The following is an 18027-nucleotide window of genomic DNA, read 5'->3' on the forward strand; positions in this document are numbered from 1 at the left end:
CAACTGTAAAAAATGTTAAAAAAAAAGTCTAAAAACTGTAAAAAAAGGACATTCCTATTTTTTAAAAATCTTTCATTATATTTACCAATAAGGATTATATTTTTTACATATGTATTCAAAATTGTAAGCTGTATGTTGTGTTTTAATAATTTTAAATGGTTAATAAAAGAATAATAAGACAATTATTATGGTTAATAGGATTCCAAGGATAAAGCCATTAAAATTTATAAGGTCTTTTCAACCACTAAAATAAATAAAACTATTCCACAAATTAACTAAATTATTAAATAATAAATTTATTTTTTAATATGGATAGCTGTTTCTTTAACAAATAATAAATATTATATTTTTGATTCTAATATAATAAATATATTTAATAATTTATGAGTTAAGCTAGAAAATAGGGATCTTAATGGCTATAATTCTGAAAAGTAAAAATCACAATTAAAGTGATCAAAGCACTTTGCCCTTCTTTTAAAACTAAGAACAAAACATGAAATAGAAAATTTGTGTTGAATAAATCGAAATATATTGAAAAGAAATGCTCTTTAGGATCAATATTGCCATTAGATTCGCAACTGCAATCCACCCAAAATGTTCACTTCGCGAGTGCTCACTGTACCCAAGCTCGCCTGTGTTAGTAAGCCAGCCAGCCAGCTTGAGTGTGTTACTGATGTTTTTTTGTTTTTATTTTATACCAAGTTTAACTTTTGTTTTTCGTTCGTGTTTCGCTTCGTGTGGATCGGCAGCTGTCTCCCGGTGCGCCGGTGTGTGTGAGAGCGGAGATCGCGCTGCCGCAGTCGCAGTCGGCTTGAAAAAGTTTTAAATCTGGTAAATCTGAACCGAAACGCGTTTGTGGCTTCAGACGGCGAGTGGCAGTCGTGCAACAAAGACGTAGTATTCCAAAGTTTCCAGAGGCCGGAAATTCCCCCTGCTGTTAAGTTGGTCAGGCAACTTTTTCGAACCAACCAATCTGCAACGGAAAAAAATCGTACAGCCAAATTCTTTTTACTTTTTGTCGAACTTTTGGAAAATCCTCAACGTAAGTGCAGAAAAATCCGAAAGGCCAAGACGAGGCTTGGAAAAATCAAACTAAAGCAAGTGAAAAGTGATGAAAGAAAGTGTAGAAAAACGTGACAGCCAGTTTCGAAATACCATCAGTTGTCCTTGCTTGGATTTCTACACTACGGACTTGGAGTTCCCGAGAGTTAACCGATTGTATCCCAATATTTTGTAGTGCTATAGATGACCGAGAAGGATACCGTCTCGATGGCTACCGTGCAAATGAAGCCCGACTATGCGGCTAGCGAGGTCTACAGCACCGCCAGCGAACCGCCACCGGTGAGTACAGTGAAGCCTGGGATAGGTTAGAGCCACTCTCCTTGTGTGTGACAAATGGCGAAGCTAATTACAAGCGAATTCCTCATTTTGTGCGGCTATTAGTGGAGCTAATTAAGGTTTTGCACCGAAGAGACTTAATGATCGGGAAAAATATTTATAGAAAATATTAGTACTTGATTAGCTATAGTGCTTGTATTTTTAAATAGTTGAAGGTATCCTATAAAATATGGTAAAAGGCATTCTTTGAGTTTTATAAAAAGGATTATAGCAGTATTTTTTCATTTAGTATATACTATAGTATAAGATTAAACATTTAGAAGCTGGCAGTAGAATCTTATATTTTAGTATATACTAAACAAAAAATATCACAATGATCCATGTATCAATATTATTTTTAAAACTTAGTTTTTCAATTTATACAGTTAAAAATGTTTTTTTAATGTTAAACTTGAGTTGGAGAACAGATTGTAGGATACATTTGCAAGAAACCTACCGAATGATCTAGATTTTTGGACTGCCCAGTCACTGTATATACTCCGCCGTCTGGCGACCGCTGGGCTGTGATTGGCCAGCGGCCAAGTGGGTTAGAAAATGCCAGGGTCACCCTTTGACTTATTGCATCCGCTGGCGGACCACAGAGCGTATGCGCAATGCGGACTTTAGTTTTTCTGCACGCAGCTGCGAACGTGAGCTGCATTTTCACCAAATCAGTCTGCAGTGCATGCATAAGCAATTTGCAAAAGCCCCAATCCCCCCGTTAATGTGCAATTTCAGAAATTATTATTGTCCGACAGCCGAGAGGGAATCGCATCGCATGCAACGTGAGCGGCGTTGACAATTTTTCCTGCGCCCTGACATTTCCCTGCCGCTGGGATAGTCCGCAGCTCGTTCGTATCTGCAAGATACAAGATACACCCATGAGCCCGTACTTGTTTCTCGAAGGCGAAGGTGTGAATGGATCTGTGTATCCGATACGGTTGGACAAATAGAAATCCGCCCCAATCCGCATCTCGGAGTGCTCTAATGCTGTAGTCACGACACGCTAATAACGCAAACCCTAAACAAACACCACGTCTCTGTGGTACTGTGACTCGTTCAACTTGTTTTCCCAAGCCAAGCCAAGCCATATACACAATCCATATATATATGGAAAATTATTAGATCTCTGGCTCTACGGCTGTATGTGTGGGCTGAGTTAAATTAAAAATTTGCATAAATTGCACTGCACATTTTGCATTCGGCATTCAGCCGTCAGCATCCGCATCAGCCATCAAATGATTTGTGCGGTGCCATTCACGCGAGGGTTTTCCCCTCCCATTATTATGATCGCCTTACCAGCGGCACAGTGAAAGCGAAAAGTTATCTAACAGGCTCCGTTGAAGTGCCCCCTTTTATAAGCACGAAGTGAGAAGCACGATTGGAGCACCAGTGCAGTTGATTGATAAACAAAGTGACTATTTTGATGCACTGTTTGCGAAAAATAAATATAAAATATTGCCTTAATTACCAGTATTTATTGTGGCATTTTAAATGCCTTTAATGGATCTTAATGACTGTAAAGCAAGCCATTAGGAATGTCCATTAGTCCATGCAAAGCTTCTGAAATCTGTAAATCAGTAAGAGTAATTATCATTATTTTTGTAAGCTGAACAACAAAATTTTGTTTTGATCCGCTGATAATAAAGAATAAATTATTTTTTCTATATTAAATGCCAGTCATTGACTTGCTTGTGACCTTTCTAATACCTCAGGCCATCAATCAATAGGCACTCAGTACGTCAGTAGCTCTGTCTTAGCCTTCACAAAGCGACCCTTGGCCAAAAGCTTTCCCTTTTGTGCATTATTTACCTTTAAGTCATAAGAGCTGGCTGGTTTTCAGCCCCAGTATTATTAAGCAGCAAAATCTCATTAACTTTTTGTCTTTTCTTTTTGATATATGTGTGTGTGTGCACAACACTCGAAACAAAAACCACAAAAAACGTTTTTCTTTCGCGGGGTTGAATAATTGTGAATGCAAAAACCAAAAACCAAACCGAACCCGAAACCATGATTGACAATACGAAATTTTCTCTGTTCCCCCGCACTCGCCACCACACAAAACAACACTCAAAACGAACCGCAGATGGGATTTTTTAACTTTAATCATCAGGTTTGTCGCCCAAGTCTTTTGTCTGCACTGAAATCCTCACGAATAATAAACCGAACCAAAAATTAAAGCCTCATCAAGTAGAGTAGAGTAAAGGCGAGCCATTCACTTCCACTTCACTTTGCGCGGTGTTGATGGTGGTTATGATGATGATCACTCACTCCGATCGTAGCTCACTCACAACTCACTTTCGCAACTGCATTTTGGGGCCACGCCAGCCACGCACGTAAAGGTGTTAACAAAAAGCACAAAAACACATTGCACACTTTTCAAAAAACCAAAAAAGATATAGATATAGATGTAGATGTAGATATAGATATAGATGTAGATATAAGCGGGAAAAAGCCGCCTCACCTGACTGCACCCACACTTTTCCGACTCTGCGTCTTCGGTTTTCTCCGGGGCCTGCCACTTCCTCAATTTCTGCAGCGGGCTTCCTGTTATGCAATCGCAGATCCCAGTCCCAAATGCGGAGCCCACAGATGTACATATAAGGCACGGAGCGGCGGCTTTTTGCATCCACTTGTAAATTTTTGCACCTCATACCCATTAGTCACGGCATAACTCCGCTGGCAGGCAAATATTTGCGATGATCTAAGTCGCAGTTGGGTCGATTAAAGCAGTTTATGAGCACTTGCCAAAAGTTAACCATCACTTATTGTTTATTACCTCATGTCGCAAGTTTTGGCTTAGCTTTCAGCCACCTCTTTCATCTGTAACATTTTCATAACCTCTTTAAACCCATTGATAAGACAAAACATGACTCTTTTCCAAATTTCTTGTAAATAATGTCTACTAACGTTTTTTTCACCAAGCACTTTTCATGAAAATTCTCTGCAACTTCCACATTTTGAAGGGAAAAACGTGCTTGGCCGCGTCGAAGAGTGTTTTTTGTGGAGTAAGGTCGTAGCTTTTACCTGACCCCCAAAACAAAAACCAACTGACACACAAAGAGGTCATAGACCAAAGAGCACGTAGAAATATTAAATGCAAAACCACAACTAAATTATAATGGTAGAGGTGGAAAAAGGCCATACGTAACTTATATTATTTTCTCTACTTTTCCAGGCCTACAAGCGCCAGGCGAACTCGGTGAAGATTGCCAAGATCACCGCCTTCACCATCATCATTTCGTCCTTCATCCTGGGCTCCTTCATCCTGGCCTCCTCCTACCTGCAGGCCAAGGCCTCCTGCGACCAGGTCCAGGCCCTCGACTCGGTGCTGGAGAAGGAGCTGATGCTCGAGACCCTGCAGCAGGTGGGCAAGGTAGGTTACCATACACTTGGAAACTGATATGCCAATCTATACAATACGATCGGTTGCGCCTCAACGACCGCCTGCTATGGCAGTTTAGTATCGTGCCTGGGCCCCAAATTATATAGTTGGGTAATAATGGCCCGCATCGTTTGGCTGCACACGCCACTGATGGGAGTAAAGTCCCAAAAAAGCAGAAATAATATTGAGCCAAATTAAATATAATTACCGGAAAATGTAGGTATACATATTTACAATCTGCGGTAGCCGAAAAGCACTCGCCGCTTGTGTGGATCGCCGTAATTTCCCCAGAAATGTTGTCGACTGCACGCGCTATTAGTTGCCTGGGTTCGCGGACTTGTGACAGGCACTGTACGGGGTGTGTTTTACACGAAACGTGATATGGGGATTATTTATTTGGGTTATATTAGCCACTCGTTAGGGAGAAATTTCGCTTGGATATATGGTTTATACTGGGGATTGTTTCTTTTCTTAAATAGTAGCTATCACTTGAAAAACTGACAAGTTAATCTAATTTTCCCCAACTTTGGAGTGGCTGTAAGCCACAGAGACCCCTACTAGACATTTCTTCACATACAAAGTATTGCCACATCGCTGCCAGTTCAATCAAAGTGATTGAATAAGCACCTCTCCAGCCACTTCGCATATTCGCATGCAATAGCTGAAAAAATAATGTTCGATTGTTTGCTTCCTTGAGAAATTTCACGCATGTAACCATAACCAAATGGCCATTATAAAAAGGAAACAAGAAAACCAGCTTTATAGACACACCATTAGACTGTGCATGTAAAAAGGCTGATTGATGATTGGATGACTGGGCAAAGAGCATAATTCAAATCTAATGACTGGCGGTCCGATCATTTGCTTGCGTGTCATCAATATTCAATTAGCCGATATGGAAAGTGCCAGATGAGGCAAATTATGCATCGTAAGTGAGCACTGATCACCGATCACCGATCACTGATCACCGATCACTGATCAGGTTGTTCAACCCGAGGTGCAGACGGCTTATGTAAACGCAGCCAGTGAGCCGAGTGCAACGGATAAATTCAATCAAGCGAAATTCCCATAATTTGACGCTTAAGTGGACACCGAAATGCTGGAGCTCGCTTTTGGAGCTTGCGACATAATAACCGGAGAGCAAACAATTGCGAATCAAATGCCAGACGAAGTGAAAGCAGCATTCGGTGCTGCTACCGCAACGGAAAAGATACAAAGAGCGTGTTGCAAGATACAAACAAAAAGATACTTGCACACAGCGCAGATCCACTCAAGCGGGCGTGGGCGCAGCAATTGTTGCAGATGTTGCTGTTGTACATGTTGCCGCTGCTGCTGCTGCTGCTGCTGTTGCATCCAAAATGCCAGGGATCATCGGCTGAAAGAGCAGCTGCCCCCAGAGATGGTCGGAAGATCGAGCAATCGTGAAAGTGATTTTTCCCCTGCAACTCAATTGTTATGTGATCACTGTGCACCCAAAAAGCCAAGCCCTGTGGAAAAGTAGTACACCTCTTTGTAAAGGCTTGTTATTGGAATATATGAGCCCAATTAATTTGATTGTGCTGCGATTTAGTGGATAAGAGTGAAAGCTGCCAATAATTGCACGGCAAAGCCAGCTTAATGAACCATTGTTTGCACTAAACTAGAAAAACAGTGAATAATTGCGTTTTATGCAATGGAAAAGGCAATTTCTATTTTATTAATAATCCAATTAAGGCGGGAGTTGCAGGTTACACATGTCTTTAATGACATAATAATGGGTTATAGAAATAAATTGGGGGTTGAGTTCAATTAAAAAAACCATTTTCAATCTAATCACATATTATTTGATTGATAATCAATTCGTACCATTATAATGACATATAAAGTTCCAAGATTTTAATATTGATTTTTTAAAGGGAAAAGCCATTTGAAATTACTCAAAAATATATACATCAATTCGTTATTAAATTATATAAAATTGGCTTTCAAACTCCCAAGATAAGGATGAGTTTTTTATTCTTTAGGATTTTATAACTTTCCTTTAAGGCACAGCTAGTTTTTATAGGAATACTTAATGGGGATACAAAGATTATTTTTTTAAAAGGGAAAAATCTTATTTAAAACTTGTAAACTGCGAATTTGAGATTACAATACAGGGCTTTTCAGAGACATATCTCTATCGATTTCGTAGCTTTCTTTTAAAGGAATCTTCTTTTCTGAAACTTTTAAATGGAGTCAATGAACCTGCCCCAAAAGCCTCTCGCCTCAATGGTTTTTCCCAGAAGCGCCAAATGGAGTTAATAAATCCCCCACCCCGAAAGTGCCATTTCGTACTCCTCCGGTTCGCGTTGAGATCTCCTCCCGACGAAGATCTTCTCACGTGGCCATCGCTTGCAACAGCCGGCCATAATGCAATTTTGCTGTCATTTTTCATTTTATTTCTCCGCTTTTTGTGGGTTTCTTCGCCGGCTGGCGCCGATTGGTACCAAATACCAAGCCAGCCAAAAACAAGCAGCTGAACAACCTTTCGGGCAAGCATCCCAAGCATCCAGCCAAAAGCCACCAGCAACGCGGGCCGAGAGACCGGAGTTGCACTGCGGACTCGGCTTTGGCTTTGGTTTCGGTTTCGGTTTTGGCCATTGCCGCTGACTGTTTGCCATTTAAGGCGAGTTGCGCGCTTGAGTCTTTCGTTTTCCCAGTTTGCCTGCCGCTTTTTTGACAAAGCAAATGCTTTTGGCCTGACGATTATGTAATGTGCCGACGACACACGGGCAGCCAGCACTCACAGAGGGGCAAATATAATTTATCTGCTGTTGTGCAAAACCGCCTGGCACTTCGGCGCGGCGATGGAGAAAAACTTATTATGCTGGCCGGGGCAAATGGGGACTTTTTATGGATGATTTCCCTAAAGAAATGGCCGAGGGGCCGCCTCTAGAATTACAATTGCAGGCGGCGAGTGACGTGCGTCAGTCAGCCGGGGCTATAAATAAAAGTTTGCAAATTAAATGCCCACCGTCTGCCTTCGGACGGCTGTCTGTCATTTTAATTGCACGCCGAGCATTCAATTTGTAATCATTTAATTGTCATCTTAATGCGACGCGATTTGGATTTGAGCCCCCTCGCAGCAGGCGAATTAGGGGCAGACAAATGTTCTCATTGTATTATAATAGATGCTATCTCCAGACGCGCCTGGCCTTGAGAATCAACTGCGAGTGCGAGAAGCAAACAACCGAATCAGGCGAACTTGTTGCCGAACTGGTTGGGTTTGGTTTCGATTTCGGCTTTTCAGCTTTTTGCGTTGCCTGCTGTTTTCCTCTGGCACATATGATTTTAAAGTGAAATTTGCGGACTGTGTGTCACCTGGCCTGGAGAGCACATGACTCAGGCTTGACTCAGTTTCGGGTCCACTTTGCATGTAGACTGGTTTATCGCAGATCTGCGGCTTTTCTGAGAAGCTGTGCAAGTTTCCCTAGACGTCACAAACTAATAAATTTGGTTTGTTGTTGGGAATAGATATTATGGTTTTTAATTCAGGTACCCAAAGCCTTATTTTAAAAGAAATACTATACTATTGTAAGTATTTGCTGGTATTTAATACACCTAAGAAAATACTTTCTTCACAGACCGTGAATTCTTTAGAACTCCAGGTTGCGTGCGCGAATTCTTAGGAACCAGAGGATCAACTCTTTATTCATTTGAATTTTTCAGTAAAAGCAAATTGTGTTACCCTGATTTCATTTTAAAAAGTGATGGGCGATTAAAAATAATATCTAACTTCCTGTTTCAAGAATCGCTAGAGAATCTTTAAACCAAATACATAGCTCAACCGTACTATCTGTAGGAAATCCGAAGAGAACTCGTCTCTGTTCAATGTCAACATCTTTTGTCAAGTACACGGTGACCTGCAAAATAAGCCATCCACAAACCGGATATATAAAGCATTATCCAACTGAACCCCCATCTGCCATCCCGCCTCGGCTCCGCCCAACTCCCCCGCGCTCGTGGCGCGGCATTAATGAGTCTCGTATAATTTAAATTTATTTTTCGTTTGTTTATTTCTGTGGCCATTGCGGCCCAGCCACGATCCAAGCTCAGCTATAACCATTTGTTCGAGTCGGCGATTATGTAATTTCGCAGCCGCTCCGCTGTTTTGTTCAGACTTCTGAGCCGCAGCACAGCAAGTTTGTTCCGATGGCATTTTACTTTTTGTGCCTGGGCCGTATGTAGGTTGGGGTCACATCTCCGCCGGGCAATTGACTGCGCCGAGTGCCACCGGGTCGGGTCCGTACCTCTGCTCTGTGCCCCTCATTGTTTCGAGCACGAAGAGCGGGCTGGAAAGCCAGCAGAAACCAGTCAAGAAAATAACGAAAACGAACTTCGGTCGAGGGCTCCCAAACAACTTTGTCAATTTGGCGACAAAACGATGGGAAATTGGGGGCTATAAGGCACACAGGGTGATCTAAGGCTGAAAATTGTAACTTTAATTGAACTTGGTTAGGGATGTGACGTAAGAACATAATAACTTAAAGATTTCCGATGTAAAATACATAAATTAGGGAGGAAATACGAAATAAAATTGCATTTACTGATGCCCAATCCCTGCCAACACACACAGCATACGAAATGCCGACATGTCTGTGCATGCACACAAAATGCCAACATGTCTGTGCATGCTCTTCCTCTGCTGGTGATCACTTAAATAGGATTTAAGACCTTATAATAGATACCGAGTAATAGATCGTTGAGTTTTAGAAGCCTATTAGAGTAATTACACTTTTCATCATGCTCTAAAAGTATTTAACTAAACGTTGTATTTCTTGTTTTTCCAGGAACTTCCCCGTGCTGAGCCCCTGCTGGGCGGAGCTGCCGGATCCACCGATGACTCCGAACTGCAGAGCCTGGAGCCAGAGAGCCGCAAGGCCGAGGCCACCCAGACTGCCGAGGAGCACTCCGACAAGGACAACTCCTACTCCGACAGCGACGAGACCGATGAGCTGCAGAAGTACCCCGGCAAAATGCCGCTCGAGCTGGACTTGAGTGACCTGGCTGCCGCCATTCTGCGCAACAACAAGAAGTGAGGATTACATAGATGATATACCAGACCGACACATCTCTAATCTCTGTAAAATTCTCCCCACTCTCAATAGGTCCCGCATGAACTGCGTGGTGGAGCGCAAGCACGCCGAGGAGATTGTCGACTCGCCCTCGAAGACGGTGGCCCTGCCCTTCGGAGTCAACCTGACCACGGATCCCAAGAAGGCCCGCATCACCGGCGAGCGCATCTCGATCTTCTGCGACGGCGGCGACGACAAGGACAAGGAGGAGAAGGAGGCCAAGCGCCAGCGGGAGCAGGAGGAGGAGGATTCCGATGAGGATAGCGAGCCCCTGAGGCCCATGTTCATTCCCTTCCAGCGTGTGCCCATCCCCTTCGGCCGCATTCCCGACCAGATGCCATTGACCCACATGCCCCAGCGCATGATGCCCCCAGCCATGCAGATGCACCAGCAGTTGCCCCACCAGCAGCAGCAGGGTCCCATCATCATCCGCCAGCTGCCGCCCCCATTCCAGCAGCTGCCCATGCGCCCTCCCATGCCACCCCAGATGATGCAGGCCCCCCGCATGGAGTCCTCCGAGGAGGCGCAGATGCCCAAGGTCCAGACCGTGCGCATTCACATGCAGCAGATCCCCTTCCGCGAAATCCACGTGGCCGACGATGTGCCCGTCCAGATTCCCTTCCGTGAGATGCAGCAGCGCCAGGAGATGCAGCAGCGCCAGGAGATGCAGCACCGCCAGGAGATGCAGCAGCGCCAGGAGATGCAGCAGCGCCAGGAGATGCAGCAGCGCCAGGAGATGCAGCAGCGCCAGGAGCAGCGTGACACCCCCCAGATCCAGATCCAGCCCATGCCCTTCGGCATGGCCCTGCAGCGAGTGGGCATCACCGCCGAGGACCTGAAGAACATCCAGCGCATGGCCGAGGATCGCATCACCGACGAGCTGCGCCGCCTGGCCGCCGAGGAGGGAGCCGAGTCCAACGAGGGCAGCGATGAGGATGTCTCCACCTCCGCCGAGCAGGCCACCACCGAGGCCCAAGCCACTGGCCACCAGCAGCAGCAGCAGACCGTCCAGCCTGAACAGCCCCAGCAGGAGCAGGAGCAGACCCAGGAGGTCAGCCAGGAGCAGCAGCAGCAGCCGGAGCAGCAGGTGCCCACGATGCGCATCCAGCGCCTGATCCTGCAGCCCCTGCCCGAGCAGCCGCGTGACACCATGACCCCGCCCATGCCCGACCAGCCCCAGCAGCTGCCCTTCGGACGCATGGTCTACGGCCGCAGCCTGGCCCAGCCCGTGCGCATCCCCGTGCCCATGATGCAGGCCATGGAGGGAGGAGCCGCTGTCCCCGAGGAGTCCCAGCGACCTCACTGTGAGTACTTGTTTTAGGATGAGCTGAAGAAATATGTATGAGATATTTACACGCACTTTTGTTACATATCAATATTTCCCTTCTCAAGAAAGGTTTTTATATGAATTGGAATGAATATGATGAAAGAATAGATACGTGATATAATTTCTTTAGCACCGATACTCTTGACATTGTTAATTTTAAAATATGACGATACAAATGATTTTTAATATAATCGTAGGTTGCATCTCATGTCGAATAATTAATGCACAAACCATAACTCTGTCTTCATAAATGTAATTAGTCTTATAAATATTTATCAATCAATTTTACAATTTAGAGTCTTGATTTCCAGTCTTTTTATCGCTGGAGAAGCTACAATCTTGAATTGCTTTTAAAACCAGATTTAGGAATTAATAGACCACTAATTGAAGCTGGCATATGTAATTAATTTGAGGACACGCTATAGAACAACTGAAATGAGCAAAAAGTCTATTTAATTAGAAGGAATATTCTCTGTTCAGTATATATCCAATCAAATATTTTTATAATCACTAATCATCATTGTTTTACAGTCGTTCAGCCTCGTTCCGTTTAAGTAACAAGAAGACCACGCCTGTGATTGCTGCTGTGCGAATCGAATCTCGACGAGAGGATAGAACGCGAAGAACTAGGAGAAGGAGTCATCATGTCCCCAACCAACCCGAGGAATCTCTTGATTTGTAACCGAGTCGTCTCGATTTGTTTTCATGTTAAAGCAGCTTTAAAAATATGTAAAAACCAAAACTAAATCAAAAAGTTCTACACACTACTCCCCAAACTCTTTTGGCTTTCTTCTATAGTTTCCAAAACAACAAACACGCAGAACAACAATATTCTCCTGAGAAAGAAGAGGTTTTCCCGGTATTTCTTTCAGTTTTTGAATTGTCTACAGTTTTGTTTTCACATTCACACAAATAAATCCGATGGAAATTTTTGTACATAAATTATTATCGTATTTTTAATTAATTAATTGTCTTGTGTAGTTGTTAGTAAATTAAGAACGACGCTGAAGCTGATCTGATCTTGATATAATCAAATTCCAAAACCAACGACAGCGAGGAGAAATTTGTACATTTTATATAAATATATATACTGTATACACACACACATTTTGAAGCGAATAAAATTGTGGATAATTGGAAATCAAAAATGAGAAGTTATTAGTTTGGATGGGGGAAGAATGTCCCGAATGTGACCTATAATATTATAAATTGGATGGATACATGGACGGCTATAATAATTTCTTTTATACAAAAAGTTACCTACGGCCATTTTTAAAATATATAAACAAACACTACTCGAACATTAGCATCAGTTAATTTATTTAATACGTCTCCTCTCCCTTCCCTCCTTTGGATACCGCTCAAATCATACAAATTCGCAAAATCGAACAATATTATTTGTATATGTTATGTCTCCCGCCTTTCCTCGTTTTTACATTTGTGCTTGTCTCTCGTTTAGTTTATGTGTATAATATATATTTTGATCAGTGTAAGTTTATGCTGTATATACAGGTTTTGCACGTGCACAAGACAGGGTAAAACAACCGATGTCAGCCGCGTCCGTTGGCTCAGCAAGGATGCGCAGTGGTTTCGCTTAATCTTTACAATTACATGTCGTATAGTACGTTATGACTAAATCGTAGGTTGCATTGGAAATCGTATTAGACGGGGATGTGATTCTCGATTCTTGACTTTGGGGGCAGGGGTTTCTGGGTGGGTGATGTACAATACGTTGCCGTAGCGCTCCATCCCGTTAAAACTAAATTCGTCTAAGCCTTAAAACAAAACACACACGCTGGACTGCACACGATTACGTTTCATAACCAAAAGCATTATGAAGGAAACGAATACGGAGCTGGAAATAATACAGGGGATCTAACATACAATCTTTGTTCCTGGTCGGACTCACTCATCACTTGTATCACTGATTTCACCGATTTAGTCAAGCTATCCTCTGATCGTCGCTCTCCGCCTGCTCTGCTGATTCTCCCATATTCTCGTAGTTCTCTAGGATGTAAAGCTGTAACAACGCGAACGTAATTCCATAATAAGGTAGTTATTATTAGCACTTCTTCGTATCTTCGTTGACTATGACTAAGGGCTTCCTCTGGTTTGCGGGGGCACGCGAGAGATGATCTTCTAGCCATTCTCACACTGGTGGCCCTCGCAGTTGCCCCAGAAGATGCAGTTGCCGACGCCGCTGTAGCATATCAGCGAGATGGCTGTGAGGAACACCAGGCTGCAGATGGTGCAGGGCTTGCGCTCCAGGAAGAACCCCACCAGGTAGAGCACTATGAACATCACGTGGGTCTCCATCAGGGCCGGATTCGTGGGCTTCGGTATCAGCAGTACGGGTAACAGGCATTGTAGGCAATACATTCTGTGTGTGCGGGTGGGTGTTTGCTTTGGGGCTCTGTCCTCTGGCTTCGAAAAGCGCCTAGCGTTGACGTGGTCCTCCGCGCGACCTGCAAAAGTCCCAGGCAAGCCCCGGGGGGGTCGAGGTTGGCTTTAATTGTTCTATAATTACTATCCACCGAGTCCTGGGCAAAGACCAAAAACGTCAGCAGTCCAGGGATCTGTTGTAGGTGGCCCTGTTTTTGGTTTTGTAGGCTCTGGTATTACCTCTCCGGGGGCCTCCTGGCGCTGACCTCTCGGTTTTCGTCTCGTTTAGTTCCTCGTTTCTTGTGCGTCGTTCAAAATCATCACATATTTACCAAAAATTCTCTAAACATTGTTATCTATCGGACCCTACCGTGCGGCTATCGATATATCGCTTGCTCTGTGTGGCAGTGTTGTTAAGCGCTCGATGCTGATGCGTTGTTGCTGGTTCCGAGGAGCCGGCGGGAAGCAACAGAACCACTGCTTACCGCGGAATTTGAGCTTGAACTACTGAACCTGATTGCGTTTTAGCTCCTGAACAATTTATAATGTAATAATTTATTTATGTTTCAATTATAAAATTTCCAAACAGATTCTGTGTTCCAAACTATTATTGCTTAAAAAAAATTTGCAATCACTTAATTACAACCTATATTTCTACATAACTTTTTGATGAACAAAAAATTTATTCTTTCCCATGTTTTAGATAAGTGCGTTACTTAAATTTAAATTCCTTTCCTTACGTTTCTTTTTTTTGTTACTCACTTAAAGATTTATTGCTATTATCAAGAAACAAATTTTAATTGTATAAGGATTTTTGGCGCACTTATTTTAAAACCGATAAGCTATCCAGTATTTGTGGTAATTAAAACTTACTGAAATATACTAAAATTATAAAAAAATACCGTATAAATATTTTAAAACTAAAGCCACACTCTTTGGCCCACATGTTGGTTTAGTTTGTTTATTTTTTTAAATTGATTAAAAAACATTAAACTAAGATGTTAAGGGTGTCGCAGACCAAAAATAGCCTGCTTGATGGCGCCTCCATTGAGGAGGAGCTCTACACAACGGCGCAGGACGGCGAGGATTTCTTTGAGAATCTAGACAAACCGGCGAAGGAACCCACCAAACTGGAACCCAGAAACACCTGTGAGTCCCAAAAATCCCCAATTAATAATTAATGTTTAATAGGTATACCCATTTACAGTCATTCGCGCCGGCGTCCTGACCACTGTGCGGGGTTCCGCGTACATGGAGTACGGAAACACCAAGGTCCTGGCCATTGTTGCCCCGCCAAAGGAGCTAATCCGCGCCAGCGCCCGCCGGATGAACATGGGCGTGCTCAATTGCTATGTGAACTTCGCGGCCTTCGCCACAGGGGATCTGGAATCGGTGCCGGAACGGGAGCGCCACCTGGGCAGCATGCTGACCAAGGCCATGGAGCCGGTTGTCTGCCGGACGGAGTTCCTTAACTTTCAGCTGGACATAAGGGTGCTCATCCTGGACGACGATGGCTGCCTGCTCAGCACGGCCATCAACTGCTGCGGCGTGGCCCTGGTGGAGTGCGGCATATCCACATACGACCTAATCACAGCCTCCACGGCCTGTATCTATCGGGATCATGTCTTCCTCAACCCCAGCGCCAAGGTGGAGGAGCTGCTGCTAAAGCATCGCGGCAACACCAACCTGTCCAGCCCCTCGCCCGTCCAGGAGCATGGTCTGATCACCACCGCCAGCATGGACACCTTCGAACAGATCGCCCAGTGCCAGCAGTGTGGCTATCTGAGTCCGGACACCTACGTAAAGCTGCTCGACTACACGCTGGCCATCAACAAGTCGCTGCGACAGCTGGTCAGAGGTGTGCTGACCAAGCGGGTCAAGGAGCAGCACGAACTAGATCTGCGCGAGAAGGCAGAGAGCGCTCTGGAGGATCAGCGGCTGGAGGAAATCATCGACAAGCTAAAGACGCAGGGATTGGACGAGTTTATACAGTCCAACATCAAGGAAGATCCCTACGTTAAGAGGCAGTAGAGTTGTAAATAAACCATTAACAAAACTTTGATTTAAAAGATCAGAAGACAGTGGAGGAAATGAAACAACTCTTTTGTAGAGTCCTGAAAAAACATTTATTAATATTTTTTGCACTTCCAAAAGGTTCCGAAAGGCTCCGAGACAGATAACATATCAAATGCGTAGCGCTTCAAAACATCAATTCAGACTTGTGTCTTTTCGAAAGTGAATTTTTAGTACGATAACTAGTAAATCCTAAAATGATTTTGGTCGCACTGCCAGCGACCGCCTACTGCTGATCCGTGGAGGCCTCCAGGACAGCCCCGGAATAGGCCAGATCCCAGTAGTGCTCGACCTGGTGCTTCTGGAAGAACTCGCGGGCCATTTTCTCCATGGGAAAGATCTTAAACTTGATCTCGCCAAAGTGCCGGCGCTGGCTAGTTCCCTCCCAGACGAGCACGCACGAGTTGGGCACGTCCTGGCCGTCGTTGCCCTTGGCCAAGTCCTCCTCCCACTTGATGCGCGTCAGCATAAGGCGGCGATACTTTTTCTGCTGCTTGGGACCGCCCTCCACGACGACCACACAGCAATCGCGGAACAGCACCACGCTGCCGGTCATCTGCAGCTGCTTGGCGTTGGTCTCCACCTTGAACTTCTTGCTCTGGTTGTCCTGCAGATCCCGGATGCGATACACGCTCACATGCACGCCGCAGCTGGTGTCCTCCTTCAACTTGCGCTGCTTCTTCTCGCTCTTCTGCTCGCTGGTCAGCTTGCGAGCATTGTTGGCATCCTCGTGCGCCTTCTGCCGCTTGGCCATCTGCTCGCGCACATGCTGCTCCATCTTAGTGGGGTCCTGCACGGCCTCTGAGCCCAGAACTCTCATCAGATTCGATATGCGCAGCTTGGGCTCTGGCGGGGCCACCAGACCCAGGCGGATCTTCTCCTGCTCCTCCTTCCAGGCCTCCCGACGGTTCTGGCGACGCAGCTTCTTGCGCTCCTTTTTGGTGAGGAATACGGGCAGATACACCGGCTTCATGGGCTCATCTAAAGGAGCAGAAAGTTACTATCCGTTGGGAAAACCGGTAGTCAGTTACTTACTTGGAGGCTTCATTTGCGTGGGGTGCTCTATGAGGTTGGTTATGGCCGTCTGGCGAATGCTTATCTTACCGCTAGCCTCGTCCAACGTCTCCAGGTCCTGGGTGAGTATGACTGAGTCCCACCACTCCATGGCGGGCACATCGTCGGGCATGTCCTGCTTGGGGGCAATCAGTGCCAGCTTGGTGGCCGAGGAGATCCCCGTCTTCCGGGCTATTTGCGAAATCTCATTCTGCAGCCGCTCCAGCTGGCTCTTCATGCGCATCCGCTCGGCCAGCTGCTGGAATTTGCCGGGCTCGTGGAACCGCAGAGTCCTCTTATTCCTAACGGTGGGCTTCTGGGCAATGCGATCGTCAAAGTACTTTATGGCCTCATCATGGGCAGAGCTGGCGGACTCACCGCGTTCCCCCAAGCCCGTTTGGCGCTGAAAGACCTCCCGCTTTTTAGCGCGAATGTTGGCCTTCAGAGTGGGTGTCACCGTGGGTATGTTGATGGCTCGTCCGCTCTTGTCCACAGTGCGTCCCTCCTCGTCGAGGATCAGCGGCTTGGGGCGCTCCTGCGCCTGGGCAGCGGCTGCAGCTGCGGCCGCCACTGCCGTGGGCTGAATCAGATTGGCCAGATTGCCTGTGAGCTTGGCCCTGATCTGCGCCTGCAGCTCGGCGATCTTTCTGGCCTTCTCCGAGTCCTCGGGCGTGGGCTTCTTGGACAGCGCCTGGGTGGCCAGCGCAACGGGCATGCCGATCGAGGGCACCGACGCCAGCAGGGGATCCTTGTCCCGCAGATTGCTCAGGGCTCGCTTGCGCTCCTCGATCTCCCGCTGGGCGTGGGCCATCATCAGCTTGATCTGCGTGGAGCTCAGCGAGGCGGTTGCAGCCGCAGCCGCATCCGCTTCCTTCTGGTCGCCGCCACCAGCGCTACCATTCTTGTCCAGGACATCGAAGCGGGATTTCTTGGGCGCTTCGTGGGCGCCACTGCCACCGCCGCTGGATTCGGAGGCGGCAGCGCGCTTTTTGGACAATTTGCGCTCGTCGACGTCGCCATCCTTGCGCGTGATAATGGACGACATAATTCGCAATTAAATGGGTCGGACTAAAGAGTAAAGGTTATTTACCAACGGCTTGGCACATTCCTCAATTGTTTAACTCAGCGATATGGCAAAAGCGAAAACACAAGTTGTAATTTTTCGGTGAAAATATCTTCGAGGCGATATCTGAGACAGGGTGGTTAAATCAAATGCGGACGAAACAGGGTTGTCAGTGCGGTTAGTGTGACCATTTCGCAGCGTTTTATCGGCGAGCAACCCTGACTCTCTCACTTTGCGTACGCTCTCCGCTCCGCCATATTTGTTGAAGCCGCTT

General features: G+C 45.6%; 4 protein-coding genes across 7 annotated transcripts; 2 read left to right on the forward strand and 2 right to left on the reverse strand.

The window, feature by feature from the left end:
- Positions 1 to 839: 839 nt before the first annotated feature.
- LOC108028412 (putative uncharacterized protein DDB_G0271606) lies at positions 840 to 12330 on the forward strand. 2 transcript variants are annotated; one of them, XM_017100229.3, is made up of 7 exons: positions 840 to 1042; positions 1238 to 1341; positions 3464 to 3490; positions 4556 to 4753; positions 9571 to 9815; positions 9889 to 11159; positions 11714 to 12330. In XM_017100229.3, the coding sequence occupies exons 2-7, from the start codon at positions 1246 to 1248 to the stop codon at positions 11734 to 11736; spliced, it is 1860 nt and encodes a 619-aa protein (XP_016955718.3). In that variant the 5' UTR covers positions 840 to 1042; positions 1238 to 1245; the 3' UTR covers positions 11737 to 12330. The 2 variants fall into 2 exon arrangements, with proteins under 2 accessions (XP_016955718.3, XP_016955719.3); XM_017100230.3 differs by lacking the exon at positions 3464 to 3490 and having other exon boundaries at positions 841 to 1042.
- A 151-nt stretch (positions 12331 to 12481) lies between these two features.
- On the reverse strand, positions 12482 to 13960 carry LOC108028413 (bladder cancer-associated protein). 2 transcript variants are annotated; one of them, XR_001768389.3, is made up of 3 exons: positions 13805 to 13960; positions 13092 to 13647; positions 12482 to 13037 (listed from the first exon to the last, which is right to left on the reverse strand). XR_001768389.3 is itself a non-coding variant. In XM_017100231.3 (2 exons), the coding sequence occupies exon 2, from the start codon at positions 13559 to 13561 to the stop codon at positions 13322 to 13324; it is 240 nt and encodes a 79-aa protein (XP_016955720.1). In that variant the 5' UTR covers positions 13562 to 13647; positions 13805 to 13960; the 3' UTR covers positions 12482 to 13321. The 2 variants fall into 2 exon arrangements, 1 of the variants encoding a protein (XP_016955720.1); XM_017100231.3 differs by having other exon boundaries at positions 12482 to 13647.
- Positions 13961 to 14496: 536 nt separating this feature from the next.
- LOC108028020 (exosome complex component MTR3) lies at positions 14497 to 15689 on the forward strand. Its single transcript, XM_017099655.2, has 2 exons — positions 14497 to 14713; positions 14772 to 15689. Exons 1-2 carry the CDS (start codon positions 14563 to 14565, stop codon positions 15593 to 15595), a joined length of 975 nt encoding a protein of 324 aa, XP_016955144.1. The 5' UTR covers positions 14497 to 14562; the 3' UTR covers positions 15596 to 15689.
- LOC108028019 (U4/U6 small nuclear ribonucleoprotein Prp3) lies at positions 15651 to 18017 on the reverse strand. Of its 2 annotated transcripts, XM_050885827.1 has the most exons (3): positions 17781 to 18017; positions 16673 to 17711; positions 15651 to 16618 (listed from the first exon to the last, which is right to left on the reverse strand). In XM_050885827.1, the coding sequence occupies exons 2-3, from the start codon at positions 17502 to 17504 to the stop codon at positions 15864 to 15866; spliced, it is 1587 nt and encodes a 528-aa protein (XP_050741784.1). In that variant the 5' UTR covers positions 17505 to 17711; positions 17781 to 18017; the 3' UTR covers positions 15651 to 15863. The 2 variants fall into 2 exon arrangements, with proteins under 2 accessions (XP_050741784.1, XP_016955143.1); XM_017099654.3 differs by having other exon boundaries at positions 16673 to 18017.
- Positions 18018 to 18027: the final 10 nt, after the last annotated feature.

This window comes from Drosophila biarmipes, chromosome 3L (genome assembly GCF_025231255.1).
Source record: "Drosophila biarmipes strain raj3 chromosome 3L, RU_DBia_V1.1, whole genome shotgun sequence".
Taxonomy (NCBI): domain Eukaryota; kingdom Metazoa; phylum Arthropoda; class Insecta; order Diptera; family Drosophilidae; genus Drosophila; species Drosophila biarmipes.

Bases quoted from the DNA above. Each gene is read 5' to 3' on its own strand.
- LOC108028020 (XM_017099655.2), top strand. From the start codon at position 14,563: ATGTTAAGGGTGTCGCAGACCAAAAATAGCCTGCTTGATGGCGCCTCC. The intron at 14,714-14,771 runs GTGAGTCCCAAA...ACCCATTTACAG, and splicing joins ACTGGAACCCAGAAACACCT to TCATTCGCGCCGGCGTCCTG.
- LOC108028413 (XM_017100231.3), bottom strand. From the start codon at position 13,561: ATGTATTGCCTACAATGCCTGTTACCCGTACTGCTGATACCGAAGCCC.
- LOC108028019 (XM_017099654.3), bottom strand. From the start codon at position 17,735: ATGTCGTCCATTATCACGCGCAAGGATGGCGACGTCGACGAGCGCAAA. The intron at 16,619-16,672 runs GTAAGTAACTGA...CTGCTCCTTTAG, and splicing joins CACGCAAATGAAGCCTCCAA to ATGAGCCCATGAAGCCGGTG.
- LOC108028412 (XM_017100229.3), top strand. From the start codon at position 1,246: ATGACCGAGAAGGATACCGTCTCGATGGCTACCGTGCAAATGAAGCCC. The intron at 1,342-3,463 runs GTGAGTACAGTG...AACGAACCGCAG, and splicing joins CCGCCAGCGAACCGCCACCG to ATGGGATTTTTTAACTTTAA. The intron at 11,160-11,713 runs GTGAGTACTTGT...ATTGTTTTACAG, and splicing joins GGAGTCCCAGCGACCTCACT to TCGTTCAGCCTCGTTCCGTT.